This window comes from Furipterus horrens, unplaced genomic scaffold (genome assembly GCF_987537825.1).
Source record: "Furipterus horrens unplaced genomic scaffold, mFurHor1.1.pri manual_scaffold_4, whole genome shotgun sequence".
Lineage (NCBI taxonomy): Eukaryota > Metazoa > Chordata > Mammalia > Chiroptera > Furipteridae > Furipterus > Furipterus horrens.
In genome coordinates, this window is record NW_028327174.1 from 8,443,992 (window position 1) to 8,467,375 (window position 23,384).

The 23,384-nt window shown below is 53.0% G+C and overlaps 1 protein-coding gene across 8 annotated transcripts; it reads left to right on the forward strand.

The window, feature by feature from the left end:
• Positions 1–6,056: 6,056 nt before the first annotated feature.
• IFT27 (intraflagellar transport 27) lies at positions 6,057–22,459 on the forward strand. 8 transcript variants are annotated; one of them, XR_016510419.1, is made up of 9 exons: positions 6,057–6,370; positions 12,765–12,892; positions 13,195–13,254; positions 14,029–14,076; positions 14,251–14,310; positions 16,209–16,326; positions 17,176–17,285; positions 21,495–21,782; positions 22,237–22,298. XR_016510419.1 is itself a non-coding variant. In XM_090272495.1 (9 exons), exons 1-9 carry the CDS (start codon positions 6,337–6,339, stop codon positions 22,254–22,256), a joined length of 720 nt encoding a protein of 239 aa, XP_090128621.1. In that variant the 5' UTR covers positions 6,057–6,336; the 3' UTR covers positions 22,257–22,325. The 8 variants fall into 8 exon arrangements, 7 of the variants coding, with proteins under 7 accessions (XP_090128621.1, XP_090128624.1, XP_090128623.1 ...); XM_090272495.1 differs by lacking the exon at positions 21,495–21,782 and adding an exon at positions 21,280–21,421 and having other exon boundaries at positions 22,237–22,325; XM_090272498.1 differs by lacking the exon at positions 21,495–21,782 and adding an exon at positions 21,280–21,421 and having other exon boundaries at positions 16,209–16,275; positions 22,237–22,325.
• Positions 22,460–23,384: the final 925 nt, after the last annotated feature.

A 23,384-nucleotide genomic window follows, 5' to 3' on the forward strand; every position in this document is an offset into this window, starting at 1 on the left:
AGACTTCCTGGGTTTGACTCCTAGCTCTGCTCCTCTGCGACCTCTGCCAAGTTAGTTAACCTCCCTGTGCCTCAGTTTCCTCACCTGGAAAACAGTGATAATGATGCTACCTACCTGTCAAGATTGTCCTGAGAAAGGTGCGCAATGATCTAAGGATGGACCAGGGTTAGTTACGGTTGGCTGTTATTTTGACTAATATCACAGAGGCACTGTTTAAAGACTGCTGGGTTAAGACAGTGATTCCTCCAGAGAACTTTCTAATGTGTAAATACACTCGGTAGGTTTGGCCCATCTTTATAGAGCTCCGGCGCTACAGCAGGCACTGGGAGCTGACGCCTGCAAAGGAGGGCCCCTGCCCTTGGGGGTCTCCGATCACCAGGGACATGGAGGCTTGCTCTGTGCTGACTCACCACTCTCTGAATCCTCAGCACAAGGGCCCAGGACAAAGGCTCTATTATTGCTTCTATTCCAGTTGGCGGAGAAGTGTGGCAAGCTGCCCAAGGTCACACAGCCACACAGTGGCCAAGCTGGGATTTGAACCCCAACAGCCTGGCCCTCGAGGCTGTGATTTCATCACTGTGCTATACTGCCAGCAACTGCAAGTGGTGGTCGGTGCTGTTATGGAATGTACAACACACACATGCAGCAGGTGATGTTTGAGCTGAGAAAAGCGCAGCAGGAGCAAACTAGGCTAGGAGGGGACAGGAGCCGAAAGGCCTGGGGCTGGAGAGGCAGGTCAAGTTTGAGGATGGAAAAAGCCATCTCCCCAAGGCACAGAGTACCGGGTGGAGCTGGAGATGGGCAGTGGCCTGCTCACCAGGCCGGACAGCTCCTTGAGGAAAGCAGGCTCCCCGCCAACCCCAAGATAGTAGGAAGCCTCTGAGGGGTTGCAGTGGAAACAGGACAAGATTTAAAAGGACCATGCTCTACAACTGAATAGAACGCAGCCATTAAAAACAAAACAAAACAAAGCACGAGAACGAGGGGTATCGGGGTGCTGACGCAGAACCTCTCCAAAGCATATTGTTAGAACGAAAAAGCGAGTGCAGAAGAGTGTGTGCGACAGCTAGTCATGGGGGAAAGCAGGAGAGAAAGGATCCGAAAGAGCGGTCTGCCATGTTTGCCGAATGCATGTGAAGTCTCTCTGAAAGGATGTCCCGGAGGCTGCTAGGTGTGGGGGCCCCAGGAGCGGGGAACTGCAGGCCTGTGGTCAGGGTGGAGGAAATGTCCTTTTCTTTTTAGAGTTTAAACATAGGGAAGAGATTGTCTATTCAAAAATTTAAAATTTAAAAAAATGACCTGGCTGCTGGGAGGAAAATGCAACGGAGGGGAATCATGAATCATGAGAGGATGAGACTTGGGACTGCTGAGGGTTTTTTTGGAGGGTGGGGAGGTGGGGGTGGGGGTGGGTGAGCAGTATGGGGGAAATAAACCCAGAGCAACAAGAACCTCCAGCTTGACTTTGCCCCTAGCTGAATTTGGCCTAGGTGCAGACTGAACCCTCCAGAAATGGACAGACACGCTAAATGTGGAATGTTCTAGAAGAGCAGCTCTTGGATCCTGTAGATGAGCTATTGCGGGCTGTTAAAGGAGGCCTCGGGTCTCTCTGGAGCGGATGATTTGCACAACTTTAAAAACATGCAGCTGCGAAGTAAATCAAAACGCGGCCGCCCTTGGCTCCCTCCTGCTGCAGGCATTTTCCTCAGCAGCTGCTGCCCCCTGCTGACGGGACGAGGACATCACAGCCTCCGTGCAATGCCCAGCCCAGAGCTCAGGGCTCCACTTTGCATTCCGGGCGCATGGGAGGTGAGTCAGTCACATTTGCTCTGCCCTTTATTGTGGTGGCCATGCCAAACACTGCATCAGCGGAGGCATAAACAACCAGGCCCACGTGAACAGCGCAAAACCGAACAGCATAGTCATTACCATGAGAAGGCAGCGGCCCAGAAGGCAGATGTGACACAGTGCATTATAGAAAATTGTCAAACAGACGCCACTGCCGCATTCAAGATCCCCCTCAGGGGATTCAACAGCATCCAAATGGCTGTTAATAAGAGCTGGTGTTTACTGGGTCTTACTATTATACTTTCCAGGCGCTGTTCTAGACCCCTTACCTGTGTTAACTCAGCTGATCCTCAGGCACCCGCAGAGCAGGGATGAGGAAGCAGGCGCAGAGAACGCTTAAGTGGCAAAGCAGCCTGCAAACTCAGGCTGCCTGAGTCCCCGTCCTTGCGAATTTCAATTTTAAAATCAATATTGCCTACTCATGTGTCCGTGGTTCTCACCCATGGATGATTTTGACTCCCAAGGGACATTTGTCGATGCCTGGAGACATTTTTGTCTGTCACCCAAGGAAGATGATTCTGGCATCTAGAGGCCAGAGAGGCTGCCAAGCATCCTATAAGGCACAGAACAGCCCCCCTACAACAGAGAACTGTCCAATCCAAAGAGTCAGCAGTGCCGGGTGGAGAAACCCTGATCTAATTACATAAAATTCTCATGTGTCTACTAGCCCTCCCTCTGCATCGCCCTCCGACATGAGGGCCTCAGCACAAAGCTGCTTTCATGTGTGAAAGGTATTTTTCTTGAGGATCCATGTGGAGATCTTTTCCCACTAATTACCCCTAAAGCCTCTTATTCACCCAAAGGGATTTCATGCATCCAATAAATCTGCTAATATACTCCACAGGTGATGGGCTCTGAGGAGCAGCCCAGGCAGAGGAGAAGCTGCTGGAGCCATGGTGAGGGACTCACACCTGCAGTGGGCACAAGCCCAGGCACCAGGTGTGGAATATTACGGTGTCCCCGGCACTGAGCCGTAGCTCGGACCCATGTTTCTTGTTGTCAGCACTGTGGGGAGGCGTTCAACCCCAGAATGATTGAACAGTCCCTGGGAACAACGCATCAGCAGCTGCCTCTCCGCTTCCTTCTCACTCAAAGCCTCACTTCCTAATCAGTGCAAACAGCCGGGTTCCTGGCTTTGAGGAGCAACGCTGTTAACTCCTCCTCCTCCGTGGAGCCCACAGGGGTCTGGAGGTTCCATGGGTATGGAGCTGGCTGTGCCATGGAGGGGGGTGGTGTGGAGGACCCAGACATCAGGCTACCCATCTGAATGGCCATGGCACCCCTTCCCACAAAAAGCCCGTTGCTTACAAGAACTGGGGCTCAAGAATTGATGCTTGTTGAATGAATGAATGCATGAATGACCAGAAAGGTAAACCCTGTGAGATTTCATTCGAAAACATTTACTGAGTGTCTTGCCATGCAGGGCACTGTCCTAGATGCTGGGAGGACAAAATAAACCAAGTCCCTGTTTTCATGAAGCTAATCTTGTGGGAGACAGCTCCTATCCAAATAAACAAATAAACAGGGACTATGTCAGGTAGTGGTGAGTGCTATGACGAAAGTGACGTAAGACAAGGAGATTGAGATGGACAGATTGGAAGCAATTCTTTAAATTGAGTGTTTGGAGGCCTCCCCAAGGAGATGGCATTTGGACAGAGATCGGGTCATGAGGGAAAGTGTCATACAGCCACGTTGAGAACAGTAAGTGCACAGGCCCTGAGGTGGGAAGGGGTTGGGGGAGACTGAGTTACAGTGAGGCAACCAGAGAAAGGGCGTAAAGGTGGATCTTAGCGTGACCTAACAGCAGTGGTTCTTAAACATAAGCATGAATCAGAATCGCCAGAAAGGTTTATGAAAACATAGATTGTGGTCCCCGCCCCCAGTGATTAGTTGTCTGGGGTGGAGCCTAAGAATGTGCATTTCCAACAAGTCAGTGTGATGCTGACGCTGCTGGTCCAGGAACCACAGCGTAAGGGTATTTAGTCTTCATGCAACAAGGCCTTCCCTGGACAGCACTCGCCTCGAGCAATCACAGGTGGTCGCTTCTTTATCTGCCTCCCCACTGGGTTGGATAAGCCCTGAGAACAGATGACAGTTCTGTCCATGGTGCTTAATAAGCGCTCAATAAAATATTTGTTGAATGAATTTCTCAAAGGTTTCATGCCAGGCCTTGCCTCGTTCTCTTTTGTTATTCTGCTGTATACCTGGCTCCCAGCGGAGGCTTGGGTCAGACCTATTTCTTACCAACCTCCCACCCGGACAAAGAGTGCCACCTGCCATTCTACAAATGCGCAGTGCACTCCCCTCCCACGACTCCATGCCTTTGCACATGCTGTTCTGTCTACCCGGAATGTCCTTTCCTCTCTGTCCACGTCTTACACCCCTACCCATTCTTCAGGGCTCGCCTTCCAGACTCTCCTTCCCAATGTCCTTCCCCCTATCCAGGGTTAGCAGTGCTCCTTGGGGTTCTGTATTCACTCATGTCACAAGGATTTGTTCATACAATCGTCTTGCCTTCTTGACTAGAGGTAACAGCTGGGTAGCTCCCCACCCCAGGTGTTCTACTGTGGTTGCAGTGTTTTAAATTTAAGTTCATTGCCAAAATGCGAGAGTCAGGGGATTTCACACAAAAATCCAGATTCTGGGCTCCTCTAGAAAAGCCAGAGCCGGCAGTTTCACACATAGCCATGATTTGCCAGAGCTGCCTGGGATTCTGTCACTTTTGCTTTGGTGGCCCTAGCAACCAGCATCCTGCATGGTCCAGGATAAGCACTCAGGAAAAGCTTAGAAATGAAACAGAAAAGAATACTCAGGGAAATTTTTTTTTAAGTCAATTCCAAGAGCAAGTGACCTGAGGCTGATTCTGATTCTAGCTGACTTGCTGCGTGACCTTGAGCTCTCTCCGAACCTCAGTTTCCTTGCCTGCTAAATTGAATAATAGTTTTCACTTCCCAGGGTCATTGCATCAAACAAGGGGGAGGATGCAAAGTGCTTAGCACGTGCCTGGCATATAATGCTCAATCTGCGTGAGCTGTTACTGCAAGGTACTCAGTTCCTGTTTACTCTTCAGGATGGGAGGGACTGGGAGAGGAGTGAGAGGCAGGGGAGGTCCCCGTGGGGACTGGTTTATCATAATGATGATAAACCCAATCCAACCAGATAAATTACTTCTCATTCATCCATTCAACTGTTGCGTGTTGAGCCCCTACTAGACATGTACTTGCTCTTTTAAATCTCAAGACAACCCCTGAAGCAGGTTCAGTAGCCCATCATTAAAGATGAGAAAAGAGGCTCAGAGAAGGGGACTTGCAGGTCAGGAAGATGGCAGCGATTTCAGTTTGGGTTTCCTAACCAGAGCAAGTGGGGTCTCCCTCGTGCGACACAATGTCTTAGGTGCTCACATTCTCCATCTTACAAGGGAGGAAATGCGCCCTGAAAAAGGAACTTGGAATTCCTCAGCCCAGTCTCTCAACCCCGTTAAAGTTCACTTGCTCTCCTTTTGTTCATTGACACCACTTTAAACACTTCCGTATTTTAGATTTTACAGCGTGTACCATCCGTGGGCTTCAGAAACGAGATTTCCCTGTGGGACACGAGACAAGGACGGGGTTTCTTGATGCACCTCACGGCCGCGCTCCTCGGGACCTGGGAATTCGGGGAGTGAAAAGGACCTCTGCGACATCAACCCCGCTCCAGGCTCCTCTCGGACGACAGCGGCCCGGTCAGCTGCGCAGGCGCCGCTCCAGTCTCCCGCGCTCCCTACCGGGCCCTTGGTGGACGAACCCACATTCAGGAGAGCAAGGGATACGGCGAATCCCCATTCCTCCCGAAGATGGGCCAGGCCAGCCTCTGGCCAATCAGAAAGCTTCTTTTATCACTGCTCGGGCTACAAGACGTTGGAGCTTGTTTTCCCTGAACTTGCCGGCAGTGCCGAGGAATAAGATGTGGAAATGATTGACCTTTCCTACAACCATTAGTCAAGCGGTATAAGCTTGAAGAGCAGACACTGCTACGAATTGTCTTACAGAAAAGGTCCGTTATCCCCGCCTCCTCTTCCCATTGGCTTTCAAAAGCTTTGGGAGGGAGCTTGTGGTGGCAGCCAATCGAGGCTCAGCGAAGAGGCAGGGGAGGCGGGGCGGGCGGGCGGTGGTTGCGCGGCTAGTTGGTCTGGCGCGGTGTTTGGGAACTCAGGTTTGCGGGCTCAGTCTTCCTGATGCGCCCCAGTGGCAGGGGCTGGGCCGGGAACAAGAGCCGAGAGCCGAGAACCGCGTCACCTCCCTGGCACCTTCCAGGCTGCCTCCTGAGGCCTTGAGCCGGGCCCCACCTGGCGCTCTCCTGCGCTCTCGCCCCAACCCTGGCTCCCGAGAGCCGCCCCCTGTCCTGCCCAGAAGGTCCAGGACCCATCTGTCCCCGTCCTCACCGCGGCCACAGGCCCCACGGCCTCTAGCCGCCGCTCTTTCCCAGTCTGGTCCGTGGAGGTGGTTGGTTACCATGGTGAAGCTGGCAGCCAAATGCATTCTGGCAGGTGAGTCTGAAATTTACGGTGTCCGGCGTCCAGAGACCTCGTAAGTTACCGAGAGCTTTTGTTCACGTAGATTGTCTACCCTCTTTCCCTTTCTCCCCAAAGCCAGCTAATGCAGTGACTCACAGTGTAGATTCCGTTAGGCGTGCGAGAATTATCTTCCAGGCACACTGGTAGCTGCGGTTGGCTTCCCCAGGTCCCTGTCATGCTCTGAGACCACCTTCACCGGTTTGAGCTGTGCTCAGGAAGCGTAGACTCGTGGGCTCGATAAACTTCAGGCTCAGCACACCGACGGTGCTTCAGCTAAACCGCGTGTTGGACATCAATGATTTTGGTAATCTTTTCTTAGGGGATTTTTCCTGACCCCACCCCCTCTGATAATGGATTAGAGACGATACCGTGGACCAGAGTTTACAGAAAGCCCACGTGTTGTCTTTAAAACCCAAGCTACTGTGCCGCCCCCATGCACAGGGGGACATAAATGTGAAATCCCCCAAAGCCAGGACCCTTGGTTTTGTTGACTGATGCATCCCAAGCGCACGAACATCTGGAACCTCGGAGGTCCTCAGTAAATATTTGTAGAATGAATGAATTCATGGCATTCTCACTTGTGGTGCTGTCTTTGTACCAGGCTGCACAATTAGAAAAACATTTGCCTGGATTATAGACCTGGGCCCGCAGAACACGTGTGTACTTTACTGAGTCCTCGCTGCCCGCCAGGCACGAGATTCCGCTTCAGCACACTGGGGTAGATGCGGGCTGCTTCCAATCTTACGAAGAGGTAAAGTCTCTTGCCCAAGGTCACCCCTAGTGAAGAAGGGTCATAGGCAGGATTTCAATGCCCAGATCTGCCCAACTCCAAAACTCTTAACCTGTGCTATTCTTGAAACCCGTGGCCTTTCCAGGGTTCCTTGACCAGCTCAGGAAAGAAGCAGTGAGAGGAAAAAGATCATTCTTTTTTGATTCATCTCTTCCAGACTGAAATACAGTATTCCCTCACTTATCACAGGCACTACATTTAGACACCCCCCCCCCCGCCACAGGTGAAAATCTGCAAAGTAGGAACCTTACATTTATTTACATATTTTTTAAGGCTTTATAAACCCTTCCCACACACTTATAAACCGTTCCCAGTCCCTTATTAACCTTTTCCACACTTTTATAAACACTACTTACGTTCTTAGACATAGTCTACACTCTTAAACCTACGTAACTTTAACGATATACGTATGCAGTACCGCAAGATCCTGTGATATAGCGACAAATCCGCGATAAATAATTAAATATAATATTTTTAAAAATCCTGCGGTAAGTGAACCGCGATATAGAGAGGGACTACTGTAGATGATATTTTTAATGACTTTCCTAGTTTGGAAATAAAAGGAAAGATGACTTTTACACAGAAAGATGACTGACAACAGGAACTCAAATCGTACTGGAGCAAAAGGAGTGAATAGTTCTCAAGAGAGGTGTCTAGTTTCCAGAGCACCAGGGGAGGCAGGATGTGCAACAAAAATCATTCCGGCTGCTGCTCTCATTGGCTGTGTCCTCCTGCACAAAGCACTTCTCTGAGCCTCAGTTTCCCCGTGGGTGAGATGGGGATGTTTTTCTTTTCTGAAATTACATTTTTTTTTTAAATAGGCTTTTCTCTTCAACCGCTCTTTCTTTCTTTCTTTTTTTAACTCAACTTCCATCGTGGTACTAATGTGCTGAGCACTCCCCATGTGCCAGCACTGTGCAGATCCTCACCGCGGTCATCTCACTGAGCCCTTAGCGACGCTGTGGGGTCAGTGCTATTGCCATCATCATTTACAGGTGGGGCAGCTGAGGCCCAGAGGGGTGAAGACTCTTGCCCTGGGCCACACAGCTAGACGAGGCAGAGCTGGGATCTAGATCCAGGTGATCTGATTTCCCGGGCTTTGTTCTTAGCCCCATGCTGCCCTGTCCCCAAGCTCCCATTCTAGTCTCTTTGCCCTTCTTTACCACGCCCCCGCCCCTCAGGTACTATTTCACCTGATTTCAACCACTGCCTGAGTAATTCCTGATCTCCAGCCTAGCCCTCAATCTTCAGCCTCCTTTTGAAGCCTCCTTCCGGTTGCTCTTGGAAGTTTTCAGGGACCAGGGACCAGAAGACGTCAGCACAGCAAATCAGCTCCACCTACCACTACCCACCAAATTCCTGTTCTCCACCCCCCCACCCCCACCCCACCTCACACACACCCCTCTCTGGTTTTGTTTTTCCTTTCCCCTCACAGGCCTACTGTTTCAGTTGAGTTAATCTGCCTCTTTTCTCTCACATAACTAGTCATTAAAGGACCTGCTATTCAATTCAAGCGCTTATTTAATCAACAGGTATTTATTGAGCACCTACTAAGTGTGAGTCACCACACAAGGTGCAGTGGGAATAGAGGGATAAGTCAGGCCAGCTGCTGCACTCAAGGAAGCGCTGAGATGTACATGGTAACTTACAGTGCAGCCAGCAGAATGCAGTGCCCCCTGTGCCCGGTACCAGAGAAGCAGCTCAGGGCAGAGCTGCCGATTACGCCGGCTCAGATCAGGACAGAGAACAGCACCAGACGTTTATCAGCATGTTACTGAACGATCACTTAACTATGACTTAACCTTCGCTGGGTACTGTACAGATTAACTCATTAAATCCTCATAAAAGTTCTAAGAAATAGGTGCTGTTATCCCCGTTTTGCAGATGGGACAACAGAGGGTCACACAGCTTGTGAGTGATGGAGCTGGAGCCAGTGCCCTAAGTACTGTGGTGTACTGTCTCTCAGCATACGTGGGGATGACAACTCTGCCTGCCTGGAAGGCTGTTCTGACATCAGGTTTCATGCTAGCAGCAGTGAGCCACATTAGCCACACAGGTGAAGACAGGAGGGAGAGATGACCTTCAGAGGCTGTGCAGGAAGGACACTGAACTTGGCCTGACAGAATGGGCAGGATTTGGACTCGGACTGGGGAGACCTGGAAGGAGGGATTTTCAGAGATCAAGAGAAGAGGTATACAGATACCGAATTATAATGTTGTCTACCTGAAACATAATGTTATTAGCCAATGTTACCTCAATAAGAAAAGAAAAATACATATTTGTCATTGCAGTTATACACACACACACACAAAGAGAATAGGAGTGCAGAGGTGAGATTTTGTGTAAGGGACAGAGAGCCAGTTGGGAGGTGGGATAGGGGTTCACCGGGGAGCAGGCAGACAGCGGGAGAAGTCCTTGGTGGGCTCTGTGTGACAGCGACGGATTGAAGGGCCACCTGTGATGCTGAGCTCACGCGTGTTGGAACAGGGAGAATACGCAAGGGAGGAGGGCCAGCTGGGAAGTGTTTTCAGGCAAGACCCAGTCAAGAAGACAGAAAATACATGAGGCATTTCAACAGAGAAATTTTAATATACGGAATTGGTTCAATGGGTGTGGAAGGCTGGAAAGGGCAAGAGGAAAACATCGCGATGACATAGAACCGGCAGGTAGAAGTGGGGTTACCAGAAGCTTGAAGAAGAACCCCACGGAGCAGGATCCAGATCGCTGAGGAGGTTGTCCAGCTCGGGGGTACCTCAGGAACCCCGTCACCGGCGTGTGAGGCCATCCCATGCCACAGGTCACCCACTGCCCACCAGCAGGGAGCTCAGCCTTGTGTTCGGGGCAAGACACAACTGAACCAGCATCAGACCATCCAGAGGGTCTGTGTCTTGAGACCACCCCTGGTAGCCAAGTGCTGCGAAAGTCAGAGTCCACGCGAAAAGCAGCAACTGCACTAGACGTTTCAGCAGCAAGGATTTGGTGTGGGACATGGGAAGACGAAGGGGACAGCAGGGTGGCATGGAGGGTCACTGCAGCAAGGAGCCTCGCCCCAGGGCTGGTGGGTGAGGGGCTGCAGCGGAAGCCCAGGTATGAGGTAACCAGGGCAGAGTCGGCAGTGACAACCAAGGTCATGAGGGTGTCAGGAATGATAAGACCCATTGACCATGGGAGGAAGAGGGAGAGTCAGTGGATACTGTGGGTGAAGTCTGAGGACAGTGAGAAGGAACAGTGACATGCATAGGACAAATGAGATGGGGGGGCAAGACTGCTTCAGACCCAGTGGCCACAACCTGAGCCTGGCTGTGGACAAACAGATTGGGTGAGGTCCTGTCATTCCGCAGTGGCCAATCAAGGTAGCAAGAATAAAGGGAGTAGAGTAGATGGGAGCAGACCCACAGCGGGGGCCCACATTTGGGAGGCAGGAGTAGGCAGGAAGCTGGGAGGACCAGGCCCAGGAGGGTCACCAGGGCCACCCGGCCTGAGGGCCCAGGAAGGAGGAGACTGTTTCTAGCTGACTCATCCTCCAAGAAGGCAAGGAGCATGAGGACTGAGAAAAGGCCATCGGACCTGGCAATCCCGAGGTCACCCTTGCGTTGTGCCTTCGCAGTCGTCACCCTCTCTGTCAAGCAGTGCCCCTCCCTGCTGTCACCCCCAGGCTCAGCCTTGCTGCTGGGAAGTCTGCCCACTGACGCAAGGACTCATTCATTCTTCCTCGATGCGCACTCAGACGCCCGGCTTCTCAGCTTGTGCTGTTTGAATTTGCACTTCTCATCTTGTTGCTCTGCAAACGTGTTTATCAGTTCCTTCCCCTCGCTGTGCTCAGATCCCTCCCCAGCCAGCACAGGAGGTTTTCCATGAGTGTGGGTGACTGTGACTGGCAGCCGAAAGAAAGATTTATGAAATTAACCAGAACAAATCTGTGGGGAATTTCACAAGCAAGAAGAGCCAATTTCCAACTGGATTCAGAAGCCACACGGGAGTCAGGAGGGTGGAAGCAGTCATACATAAGGCAAGGGGAGTGATGTGTGCTCTGCCCTCTGAGATGGGGGGGGTACAGGGTGACACTCCAGCCTGTGGTTGCCCCCAGTGTCATGGAAGGCTGGGGTCATGAGGGCCTGTAGGGGCAGTGTCAAAAAAGGGTCAGAAGGGTCCCTGAGCTTGGGGAGAGGAGCGGGGTCTGGCCAGGAGACCATGATGCTGGAATCCTGGGGGGAGCTTCACCTGTCAGGGTTGTGGGGTTGAATGAGAGAGTGTGGATGGGCTCAGGAGGCAGGCTCCGCATGCGTTAGTTCCCTTGTAAGACGTGGTGGCAAATACTGGCAAAGCAAGCTGAACAGCGCATTCAGACCTGGAGGAATTCACATGAAATGAAATGCCATGAGTGAGTCAAATCATTGTCTCTCAAGAGAAAATTATAGGTGAGAAAAGTCAAAACTGAAAAGGGAACAGAGCAGAAGGCTATTGAGAAACCAAGTAAAGAGAAGTGTTGAAGCCGCCTGTAAAATGGGGAGCGGGGGTGCGGAGACTGCGCCAAGGGGTGCAGGTCCGGGGATGCAGGTGCCCTGGGGAGAAGCAGGAAACAGGTGTCCTGTTCGGGGGCTGGGTGACAGTGGAGCATCAGTGTAAGGCTCTCCAGGTGGAGACGGTCTTGCGGATAGAAACAGCGTGGCGTCGAAAGAGGCCGAGCAGAGTCATCGGCGAGGGCGTGGGAAGGACACGGGGCCAAGTAAGGATGGGCACAGAGAGCCGCCAGCACCCTTGGGGACATGGGAGGAGCTCCAGATTAAATTGCCCCCAACAGTCCTGTGAGAAGTTCGGATCTCAGACTGGACCTGTGACACAAGCCCTCAGTTCTGAGGTACCAACTCATGGGGCTACTGACAAACAGGAGAGAAACCCGTGAGGCGAGAGGTGAGCTTGGAGAAAATAGTTCCTGTTGCCGATAGGCTTGGCCCCTGGGGAGGGGGGCCCCCAGTGGCCCCCGGGGGCACACTGATGTGGAAGGGCAACGTAGCACTTGGAAGTGGATTTCAGGATGGTGAGTGTAGCATCTTTTTGTTTCCCGTAAATGCAGAAACCCTCCCAACTCCCACCCCACCAAAAAAAAAAAAATTATGCAGGGTGCTAACTATGGAAGCTCTAAACTCAGAGAGGTTCAGCCAGCCAGCTGAGCCTATCAGTCAGCTTGGTCACACCTCTTTACCTTCAGGACTTCAAAGTAAACTCCAGTTTGAAAGTGACAGGTTTTCCCATCAGGTGTGCTGCAGCGGAAGAGTGGCAGTTCTATTCCCAGTGCTCTCGAGCCCTCCTTAAGCCCCGTTGCCGTCTGGGTCAATTCTTTGGGATGAAAGGGTTAGCCTCGAAGAAATGAGACTCTGGCCATTGTGGGAATCAAGAGATTGGTCTCATGGACCCATTGCCCTGCCAGCGACCTCACGGCAAGTTCCCATGAGAATCAAGTGCATTTTCTCTGCAAACTCATGGAAGGTTTTGGTGTCCAGACTAGCACTTTAGAGTGGGAAGTTCTTGAGTCAGCTTAGGGTGGAAGCGATGTGTTCTTGTGCTCTGTCCTCCCAGGAGACCCCGCGGTGGGCAAGACGGCCCTGGCGCAGATCTTCCGCAGCGACGGAGCCCTTTTCCAGAAGAACTACACGCTGGTGAGATGGGGCTGTAGGCCTGGCCGGGGCTTGCAGAGTAGTGATCCTGTAAGTTTTCCAATTGCCTTATGAAGCCCCAAGAGGCTGCTGGAATGACCACCTGGGAGGTGTTTTTCCACAAGCCTCAGGGCAGACCAGTCAGTGGTTGGCTTTGTCACCATGCACGGCTCGCTCCTGGGCAGGGAGTTGGGCGAGACCATTTGGTCCTCTCTGACGCTGCCCCAAAGTGAGCCCAGAACACAACCCCTCGAGCTGGGCGGATGTCCCCTGGGGGCTGATGCTTGTCATGTCCTCCCGCGTGGCACCCCTCGGGGCCCCCTGACACGCTCATTCTTGGTTTTCCTTGGCAGACCACAGGGGTGGACCTGGTGGTGAAGACGGTGCCAATTCCTGACACAGGGGACAGTGTGGTAAGTGGTGCCCTTGGCCCGAGGGAGCTCAGTGCCCCTGCAGCTGGGCCCAGGGTCTCCATGGTCACCACCGTCCTCCCTGTAGGTGACGTGGTGCGAGGACTTGGCCTGGACCCGTCTGAGCATTTGGGAACAGAACTGGAACGGGAAGCATTCTAGGGAGGGCAGGAGGAGAGGGAGTAAGACTGAAATACGGGCCTTGCCCTGGGAGGGCTTATCAGTCACGTTGCTTACCCTGGGTCCCTCGCTGGGAATCCACGGCTCTTGAAGTTGGATTGCAAGATGCTTTGTTTGTATGTGCTTTCCTGGGGGGATTTAAGAATCACCAGATTCTTACAGAGGTCCATGATACAGAGAGAAGGGATAAGTCAATGCCCAGGTCACCTGTGTGTGGCTCAGATTAGCACACTGACGTTCAGACAGTGTGTGCCGGGGTTGGAAGCCAGCCAGGAATGTCCAGTGCCTGGAGGGAGCTTAAGGGGAAATTAGGGGAGAACCCCTAGGTGACAGCACTGGGGAGGGGCTCTGCCACCGGCTGGCCGAGGTTTGGGCTGGGGCCACAAGGGTCGCCCTGCGGCCTCCGTCACAATCACACCGTAGCCATTCAGAGTGATGACAGACTGTCCTACTTTACACGCCTTCCCAGGCCTTCTCAGTGACCTCCTTTAAAAAGAATGGTTTTAAGATTTGAAAATCAATTTGGTTAACAAAGTGCAGAGTGACCTTTTGGAAACCAGAGCACTTGTCAACCTGTTTAGCATTCTGTTCTGCCAGGTGGGAAGTCAGCTTGCTCCGGTATTTTTGCACTTGAGGTTGGGAAAGGTGAGCGCCGTGCGGAGAGTGCTGGTCGGTGCTGGTCGTGCGGGGAACCGTTGTCCTGCCTCTTCCCCTCATCCACCTCGGGCCCTGGGGAGGAGGCGCAGTTCCACGCCGCCGTGGGCCGCCTCCCCACCCCATGTGGATAGACATTCTTAGGACACACCTTTCCGATTCTAGGAGCTCTTCATTTTTGACTCTGCCGGCAAGGAGCTGTTTTCTGAAATGCTGGATAAATTGGCAAGTAGCACGTCGTCATATTCCGTAACCTCCACCACCACCTCCCGCCAGAAGGTTTGCCCCTTACCAAGCGCTCACAGGAGTCTCACTGCGCTCTGGCTGCTGAGAGACGCTGGCGTGACAAGGTCCTGTAAGGGGCACTCCTCCCAGCTGTGGGACTTGTGGCCCCTTGGCTAGCAGGAGTGGCTCATGCATGTGATTCCCCCCGGCCCCCAGCTCTGAATGGCCAGGTGCCAAATGTGCCAGAGCTCGGTGGCCCAGTCCTGGTAGCCGCCCACTCTGGGGCCCACCTTCTCTTGAGCAACCCCCTCCTCATGGTATCCTCCCAGCCCTCCTCCCCCTCTCCTCTAGGGGGTGAGGTGCCCCGGGGGCCCCTTCGGGAGGCTCACCCTCCTGGCCCACACCCTGGTCCCATGGGCCTGGCTCTGGGACATGACCCTGCTGCCCAGGGCTCCTCACGCCCATCCAGCCATCCTCTTGGGACCCAGCCTGCCGTCCCTTCCTAGGTAACAGCATGCTAATCTGGGCCAGTGAGCTAATTAGGAGGGTTGTGCTCTCCAGAGCCTTCCCCTGCCTTTCCAAGAACAGCTACGTTTTAATAGAAACGGTTTCCTACCCCCTTTTCTGTTGTTGTCTAAGAGAAACAGACCTGGTGGTGGGAGGTTCATGTTCACCACGTGTCTGCCTACTATGTGCACAGCCTGGTGCTGGGTGCTGTCCTGCCCGGCAGAGGGTCAGGGCCACGATCAGCTCACACCCTGACTCCAGGCTCCCCTTTCCAGCTCCGGCTTGACCCTAGGACTGTCCTGGGTCCCTTGCTGAGGCTGGAGGAAGGAGGTGTCTCCCGCATGCACACGGTGGGGGGTGGGTCATTGTGATCCTAGCACGAGTTCTTGAGCTAGTCTGCGGAGTGAAGGTGTGAGCGAACCATCAGTTCAGTCTATGCTCCTCCCGTCCTGGAGGCCTCTGGGAGTCAGGGTAGCCTTGGGGGCAGGGAGTGAGCCCCCCAGATCGACTCTGGGCTGCCCTTCCAAGGACAACTGGAGGGAAAAGGATTCGTTCTCACAGCCTGGGAGGTTGCGACACCCCAGGCTCTCACTGCGAAGGGTGGGGGTCTCCAGGGACCAGGGTGTGGCCACGAATCACATGCATCACAGCCTGAGCAGGGCCACCCCCTATGGCCCTGTGCTGAGCAGCAGGATGTCCCCGGACTCTGAGCAGCCACTGAAGGTGACAGCCCCTGATAGCATAGTGCTGGTTCCTGATGGGGATGGTGGGCCCTGTCCTGTGGTCTGGTTTGGATTAGGGCTGATGCACTGCAGGCGAAGCAGAAAGCATCCTTGGCATTGTGAAAAGTTGGCCTTTATTAATGAGGTGCAAGCAAACAAGCGTCCGGGGGCTGGCTGGGGAAGGAAAGGACGCTCTCCTGGGCCTGCAGAGCAGAAAGGCGCACCAACACGCATGGTCGTGGGCCATCAGTAAGGATGCGTGCAAGAATGAAGTGCTGGGGCCAGCGGCTGGTGGGGAAGCTGCAGTCCTACCTGGTGTGGAACGCATGTCTGACCTGGGCAAGTCTGTCTCCCTACACTGCCGCTGCGTGGTGGTGACCCTGACGCCCGCCGGCGTGCTGGGAGGTCTCGTGATGGTGCGCAGAGCGCCTGCACGGATGTGAACTCTGGCTGCCGCCTTCCTCGCTGCGCCTTCCCACCCAGGAGGACCCCACGCCTCCATTCACTGCTTCTGTGGGTGGGGCCCCGCTCCCGGACTCCCGGGGCCTGTAGTTTCTCTTTCCCTTCATGCACATGCCCCTTCCCAGGAACGGGCCCAACTTCCTCCTCTCCTAGAAGTCACGTTCACTGTTACTGATGTCCTGAGGTCATCCTGTCCCTCTCGCGCAGTGGGAGAGTCCCAGCGTCTTGTGCCTCGTCTACGATGTGACCAACGAGCAGTCCCTCAGCAACTGCAGTAAGTGGCTGGAGAAGGCGCAGTCACAGCTTCCAGGCACCTCCCTCCCAGGTAGGAGCTGTGGGCACGCAGGTTGGCCAGCAGCACCTCTGTTCTTCAAGTTGAGGGGCACAAGGTCATTGCAGAGCTGGCTGTGGGTAGGATGGTCTGGCTTGTACATAGAAGCCTCAGTGAGTTACCACACGCCTCCGGGTCTGTAAAATGGCGCGATGACACCCACCTTGCCGCGCTGCGGGGAGACTCGGCTAACAAAGGGGCAGGGGCTGTGATGGGAACGTGAGTTGTTATTTCTGGAAAGCTAACCAGGCTGAAGGCCTCATTTTCCCCTGTGTACGGGGCACAAGTAAACATGCAAGTCCTGTTGTCACTTCTGAATGCGTTAAATCAGTTTATTTTTCATCCTTATGTGAGATCAACAAATTCTCCTCATTACAGACCAGCAAAAACGATCTCCAGAGACAGGCTCAAAAATTAGCTGCAGCTTACACAGCTGGGGACAGAACTAAATTACCTCCGAATCCCTGACTCTGAGCCCAGTCCTTAGATTAGTATTAATGAGCATTTTAAAAGTTTGCTCCATGAGCTAGGAGTTTATCGCCAATGCTCGCATAAATTTGGCCCTCCCCTTCAGGGCACTTGCAGCCTTAAGGGGACAAAGCAGATGCACAGGAAGTCTAGGAGGAGGGCCAAGCAGAAGCTGTGCGAAAAGCAAAGCCCACTCTGCTGTGGCCTTTGGGGGTCAACACGTTAGCAACCCTGTCTTGCTCACCCCCTCGAACCAGGCACCCTCTTACATGATCTTTTACGCCCCTCAAAATCAGTCTGCTTGCTCCCTTCTCTCCCAGCTGGCCTCCCAGGCTGCCAGTTAAACGCGATGCTTTGGTTGTTCCCTTCGGGTAGGTGTGCTGGTGGGCAACAAGACCGACCTGGCCAGCAGACGAGCGGTGGCATCGGCGCAGGCCCAGGCGTGGGCGCTGGGCCAAGGCCTGGAATGTTTTGAAACATCCGTGGTAAGTGTCACCACTTGCTCCGGAGCCAAGTCTGGAGTGGGCCTCTGCTGGGAGCAGTGTTCCACACGGCCCCACATGCATCGATCGAGTTGTTACTCCGCGAAAGGCAGAGTTGAATTTGGAACTGATGTTTACATTCTTAGCCGAAGATCTTTTCTCACTATAGCGAGAGTCGCTCCCGCATTTCAATGAAGCAGATCAGCCAGCCAGCTCCGGGAAAAGCTGTATCTCGACTAGTGAAGAATACAAGTGGGTTGTATTCAATTACTGTGACACTTGACATTTGCATGAGATATTATGGGTTAGGTGTTGTGGGAACATTACTTCACAGACCCTCACGTTCAGTCCTGTGAACAGGAACTGGTCTCCCCTTTCCCACTTCCATGTTGAGGTGAAGTGACTTGTCCAAGGTCATATGACTAGTAGAGAGTTGAGCCAGGATTAGAATCCATAGCTTCCAGTTCCCCTCAGTGCTCCGGGTCCCACCTTGCTGCAGCCCCCAGGTGACTCCAGGCCACAAAATGTCCTCTGGTAGAGTCAGCAGGAGCCCTCACGAAGAGGGACAGTCTGAGTGATGTGTTGCTGGCACACTCAGTCCACACACTTGCTGCTTTTAGCTGTCCAGTGCTGGTGAACCCCCTTTCTGTGTTGGGAGTTTTGTGGTCCCAGCCCACCTGCAGCCAGGACGCAGGCATGTGACCAAGGCTGTACCAGTCAGTCCTGCTGTGTGACAGTTTTCTACAGTGGGGAGTGAAGTGAAGACAGGCCCTGCGGGAACAACCCAGAGGCGCCCATTGCAGAGCCACAGGGGCCCCGGTGCTGGCTGCAGCGCCCCGCTGCTGGGGCTGCTGGGGAGACTAGCAGGCCTGCCCCTCCGTGGTTGTAAGTCAAACCTCACCCCTGGCCCTGTGGCTTCTGGCCTTCCAAAATAGTCATTGGGCTAATTAGTAAATAGCCTGGAGGTCATTTGCTACTTAAAATCTACTTAAGCTACAGGCATTTCTGTTGTTGCATCTGTAAAGCTTGACAGACAAATGCTGCTGTTCCATTGCTCTATGGATGTGAACTTAAAAAATCCCCCCCAAAAGATGTGCTGCCTTAAGGAAAGTGTAGTGAGTAAAGGCAGGTGCTCTGAGCCTCCACGGTGAGTGGCGAACTAGCTGCAGGTCCTCGGGCTCCTCGCCTGTGAGGTGGGGATAATAAACCATGTCCCCCATTGAGTAGTAGGTACGAAAAGTAAGCCAGATGCTGAATATGAAAACACTCAGCACAGAGTCTGATGCAAAGTAAACACTCAATATACGTGAACTTTTTTAAAGGATGAATATTTCCCCCTAGTAATCTTATTTATACAATTACGATTTACTAAATCCTTGATTTCATAGATTGTTCAAAGATAAAAGCCACTTGCCTCTGGCCCAGTGACCACAGATGCTAAATTAATGAAGTTCAAGTCAGCGAGTCCTCACTGCATAGAGCGTTTTCACACAGCGCCCCTTTGGGCAAGGCCGTGAGCTGTACGACGCGCAGTGAAAAGTATTTCAGTATCCCCCCTCCAGCACGCACATTGGTGCACCTGCCTCGCCCCAGTATCTCATACACCCCGGAACTCGTGGTGGAACCCCAAATTAACAGCTACCCCACCACAGTCACCAGAGGCCCCGCAGCCGCAGGTGCTAGACTGTTTGCGTGTGTTACGTGCTGTTGACACGGTGGCTGTAAACTGTGCTCGCGGAGTCTGCAGCTAAGCACTTGGTATGAACTGTGCAAGTTACCTAGTCCCCCCCCCCGCCCCGAGGCAGCTCAGTTACGAAAGCTGTAATTATAAAGGAAATACAACGAGGTGCGTCTCAGACACAGCCAAGCCCTGACCCCGCACGTCTCCTCCTCTCCTCACTGAATGCGCTGCAGCCGTCCAGTGGACCTAAACGTGGTGCCCAGTGACTCCCTGACTTCCTTTTTTTTATTTTTTATTTTTAATTCCATCCCTAGAAATTTCTCATCTTAAAACCGGAAGTTTGTACTCTGACCCCCGCCCCTGGCAGCCACCAATCCGTGCTGTTTCTGTGAGGTCCTTTTCTTAGGTCCCACACATAGGTGATGTCGGACGGTATTTGTCTTCTCCGGCGTATTTCACTTAGCACAATGCGTATTTCCACAGGGGCCGCACCGATCCACACTCCCACGACAGTGCACAAGGGTCCCCTTTTCTCCGCCTCCTCGCCAGCGCTGGTTGTCTCTTGTCTTTTTGATGGGCCATTTTAACAGGCGTGAGGTGATACCTCATTGTGGGTGCGATTCGCGTTTCCCTGAGGATTAGTGAGCTTCAGCACCTTTTTGTGCACCTATGGGCCATTTGCGTGTTTTCTTTGAAAAAATGTCTACTCCGGTCCTCTGTCTGTTTTCTATCAGAGTATTTGTGTCTTTGCTGTTGAGATGCCTGATCTGTATGTTTTGGATACTAACCTGTTATCAGTGTGTGGCTCGCAGATATTTTCTCCCGTTCCGTAGGTTACTTTTCATTTTGTTGATCATTTCTTTTGCTGTGCAGATGCTTTTTAGTTTGACGTCGTCCTACTTGGTGATTTTTGCTGTTGTTACCTGTGCTTTTGGTGTCATATCCATAAAGTCATTGCCAAGATCAATGTCAAGGACCTTTTCCCCAATGTTTTCTTCTGGGAGTTTTATGGTTTCAGGTCTTAAGTTCAAGTCTTTAATCCACTTTTGAGTTAATTTTTGTGGATGGTGTAAAATAAGAAGGGTCCAGTTTTACTGACCTGGGCCTTGCCGAGGACTTTAGCTCCGCACGACACAAGTGGCCTGGCATGTATAACAGAGTTGCTTCTCCTCTGTCTGACTGGAGAGGGACAGCTTCCCTGTCATCAGCAGTCAGGAGCTTGGCGCAGACGGCCACAGGCCGTCCTGTCGCTCCTGATCACTCTCAGCGCGCACTGCCACTTCTCTGTCTCCCCTTGGCCAGCTTGTTCCCCACCCTGGGATTTCCCTCGCTAGGAAGTCTGGGTAACTTGCTTCACCAGAACTGGTTCTCTTGGTACATTTCTGTCACAGGCTGGCAGAGTCCAGAGGCTGCTCCGCTACCCCCAGGGCCCAGACCGCTGTGGCTGAAACATTGAGCTTGATGACTCAATAACATTCTTTAGTTTGGAAATTCTTGCGTTCACTGGGGATAGCTCATTATCTCTTATCAAGGCCGCACTTTTGCCAGCTGCCAGGATTGTTTGAAAACAGGTCCTTGTGTGTTCATAGCTAAGCTGCTGCCTTGAAAGTAGTAGGTTCTTTCTTCTGCCAGCTTATTTCTTCAGAAAAACTAAAAATATGTGCACTCAGTACAGTCACTATGGAGAAATATGGAGGTTCCTCAAAAATTAAAAATAGAACTACTATATGATCCAGCAATTCCATTTCTGGGTATTTACTCAAAGAAAATGAAAACACTAAGTTGAAAAGATCCCTTCACCCCCCATGTTCACAGCAGCATTATTCACAATAGCCATGATGTGGGAACAACTGTGTCCATCAATGGGTGAATGGAGAAGGAAATTATTATTTTATATATATATATATAATGGAATACTATCCATCCATAAGAAAGAAGGAAATCCTGCCATTTGCAACAACATGGATGGAACTTTAGGGTGTTGTGCTAAGTGAAATAAGTCAGACACACAAAGATAAGTACTGTATGATCTCTAATATGTGAAATCTCAAAAAAAAAGCTCATAGATACAAAGAACAGATTGGTGGTTGCCCGAGTAGGGGTGGGAGCAATGGGTAACTAGTTGGGTTTTTCTGTTTGTTTGTTTTTAGTTTAAGTAAATTGAATTAAAAATTTTAATACGTGTGGACACTCGAAGAGTGAGAGAAAGTCCTTTGGGCACCTTTAATCACAAAGATGTTATTTCTGTTAAGATACCCAGTGCTGGGGGACTATCAAAATTCCTAACTTGATTTAAAATCAGCACCTGCCCCCCAGGACCAGGCTGGCTGCTTCCGCGTTCCAGCATCTGCGCTCCCCCCCAGCTCAGCTCACAGCCTGCAGCCTGCAGGGAAAGGGGAGAGATGCGAGGCTGTGGGGGTCTCTATTGCACCTGCTGTGGCCCCTCAGGACTTGCCAGGTATCTCAGGCCGGTGCTGTGAACTTCAGAGATGCCCCTCCCTGCCCCATCAGTGGCGTTCTCTCACCTGCAGCTTCCTTGTGACGGGTGACACCCCTCAGGCCAGGCTACCTCCTCACCCCGCCTGCAGCTGTGGGCCTGGCCATCTGTTCTCGTTGGGACCCATTGCCCTCCCAGGAGCTGTCTCCGCAGAGTCCCGTTAAGACGGCTCCAGGCTGGTGGGCCCAGAGAAGGGGCAATGCTGCCGTCCCAGTGCGTCTGCTCCTGGCTGGGACGCCAGAAGGCCAGCCCCAGCCACGCCTCAATTCTTCCCTAAGCCCCAGCCTCTGGCTTTCTCTTGGAACCTCCTGCTGAGCTAGAGGTGAGGGGGTGGCACTCCCTTGAAGGGAAATGCCGCAGCACAATGCTGTCCTGAAGGCAAGGGCGGCCAGTCCTGTCTGGCCCTCCCGCGAGTGTGAGGGTCCTTGCCGTCTGTTACGTTGCTGTGGCCTTTGGGGCCTCAGTCGGAGCTAAACCAGAAAGAAATCCTGTCGCACCCCGTCTCACACAGAGGACGTGGCTGAGCGGACAGGCTCTGTAGGAACAGATCTAGGCTCAAGCCCAGCTCCACCACCGACAAGAGTGTGACTTTGGGCACGTTACTCAATCCATCCGTGTCACGGCTCCCTTCTGGTAACACAGTGATAGTCGCCCCCCCGCCCCCCGGTGGGGTGCACAGGGGAGATGAGGCAGGCGATGTGGCGCCTGACGGGGGGTGAGAGTGGGTGCGTGGTGGCGCACGTCACAGGACCGGCCTCCCCCACCTGTGTCCGCAGAAGGAGCTGGAGAACTATGAAGCCCCTTTCCGGTGTCTGGCCAGGCAGTTCCACCAGCTGTACCAGGAGAAGGTGGAGGTCTTCCGCACGCTCGTGTGAGGGGCTGGGGTGCTGCTGGCGGCCTGGCGATGGGCCCCGACTCCTTGGAAGACGACAGAAGGCAGATTGCCTCGGCCCTTCCACCCTATCCTGACGGCCTTAAATAAAGTGAGAACACAGAGAAGCAGCAGCTCCTTCGTTCTTGGCCGGGGCAGCCCTGGTTTCACTTTGCGCTTCGCCTGCTGGTTCCAGAACAGCCCTGGGAGCCGCCGGGCAGGGGACCTGGTGCCTATCGAGGTGGGCGCTCCCACCCTCCCTGAAGGGCCTTCCACGGAGCACAGACCGCACAGTGGGACTGGAATTGCTTACCACCTGCCGCAGCTGGGACGCTAGGCTTGGAACTCACCGCAGGGCCGAGGGGCGGAGGGCCCCGTCCCGATTCTCACACACTGGGCTCCGCGGCCCCTTTGCTGTCCAGGTGCCACAGCTCCCTTGCAGGGGCCACTGTCACCGAGAAAACAGTGCCCTCTGCCGGCCTCCCTTGATGCCTCAATGAGGGGCCAGCCCCTCCCCACTGCCGGGAACCCTGAGTGCCTCAGGGAGCCCAGAACCAGGCCACTTTCCTTTAATGACCCGCCTCCCAGGGAGCCAGGCAGCAGTCATAAGTCTTTGTACTGAGCTTGACTGTTTTCCATCCTGCTTCTGCTGCCAGATTAATCTTCCTAAAACACCGCTTCCACTCCTCTGATTAAAGACCCACAGAGATTCCTCATCGCCTTCTGCATCAGGCTGCAGGCCTCTGGCCGTCTTCCCTCACCCAAGGGTCTCGGCTCCTTTCCGTTCTAGAGCCCAGGGGCTTCATCACCCTCAGTCCCCATGTCTCTAACCTTGTGGGAGAGGGGGCATCATGGTGCAGACAGGGCCAGATGTGGGGGTAGACAGACCTGAGATTGTCTCAGTGGTAGTGCTTTTCACGGACGTGGCTCTGGTCACTTTATGACCTGCCATGTCTCTACGTGAGCTAAGCACATTTACATATATCAGCTCATTTAATCTTTACAACAGAGAGTCTTCTCCGACTTAACAAATGAGGAATCTGAGACAGAACT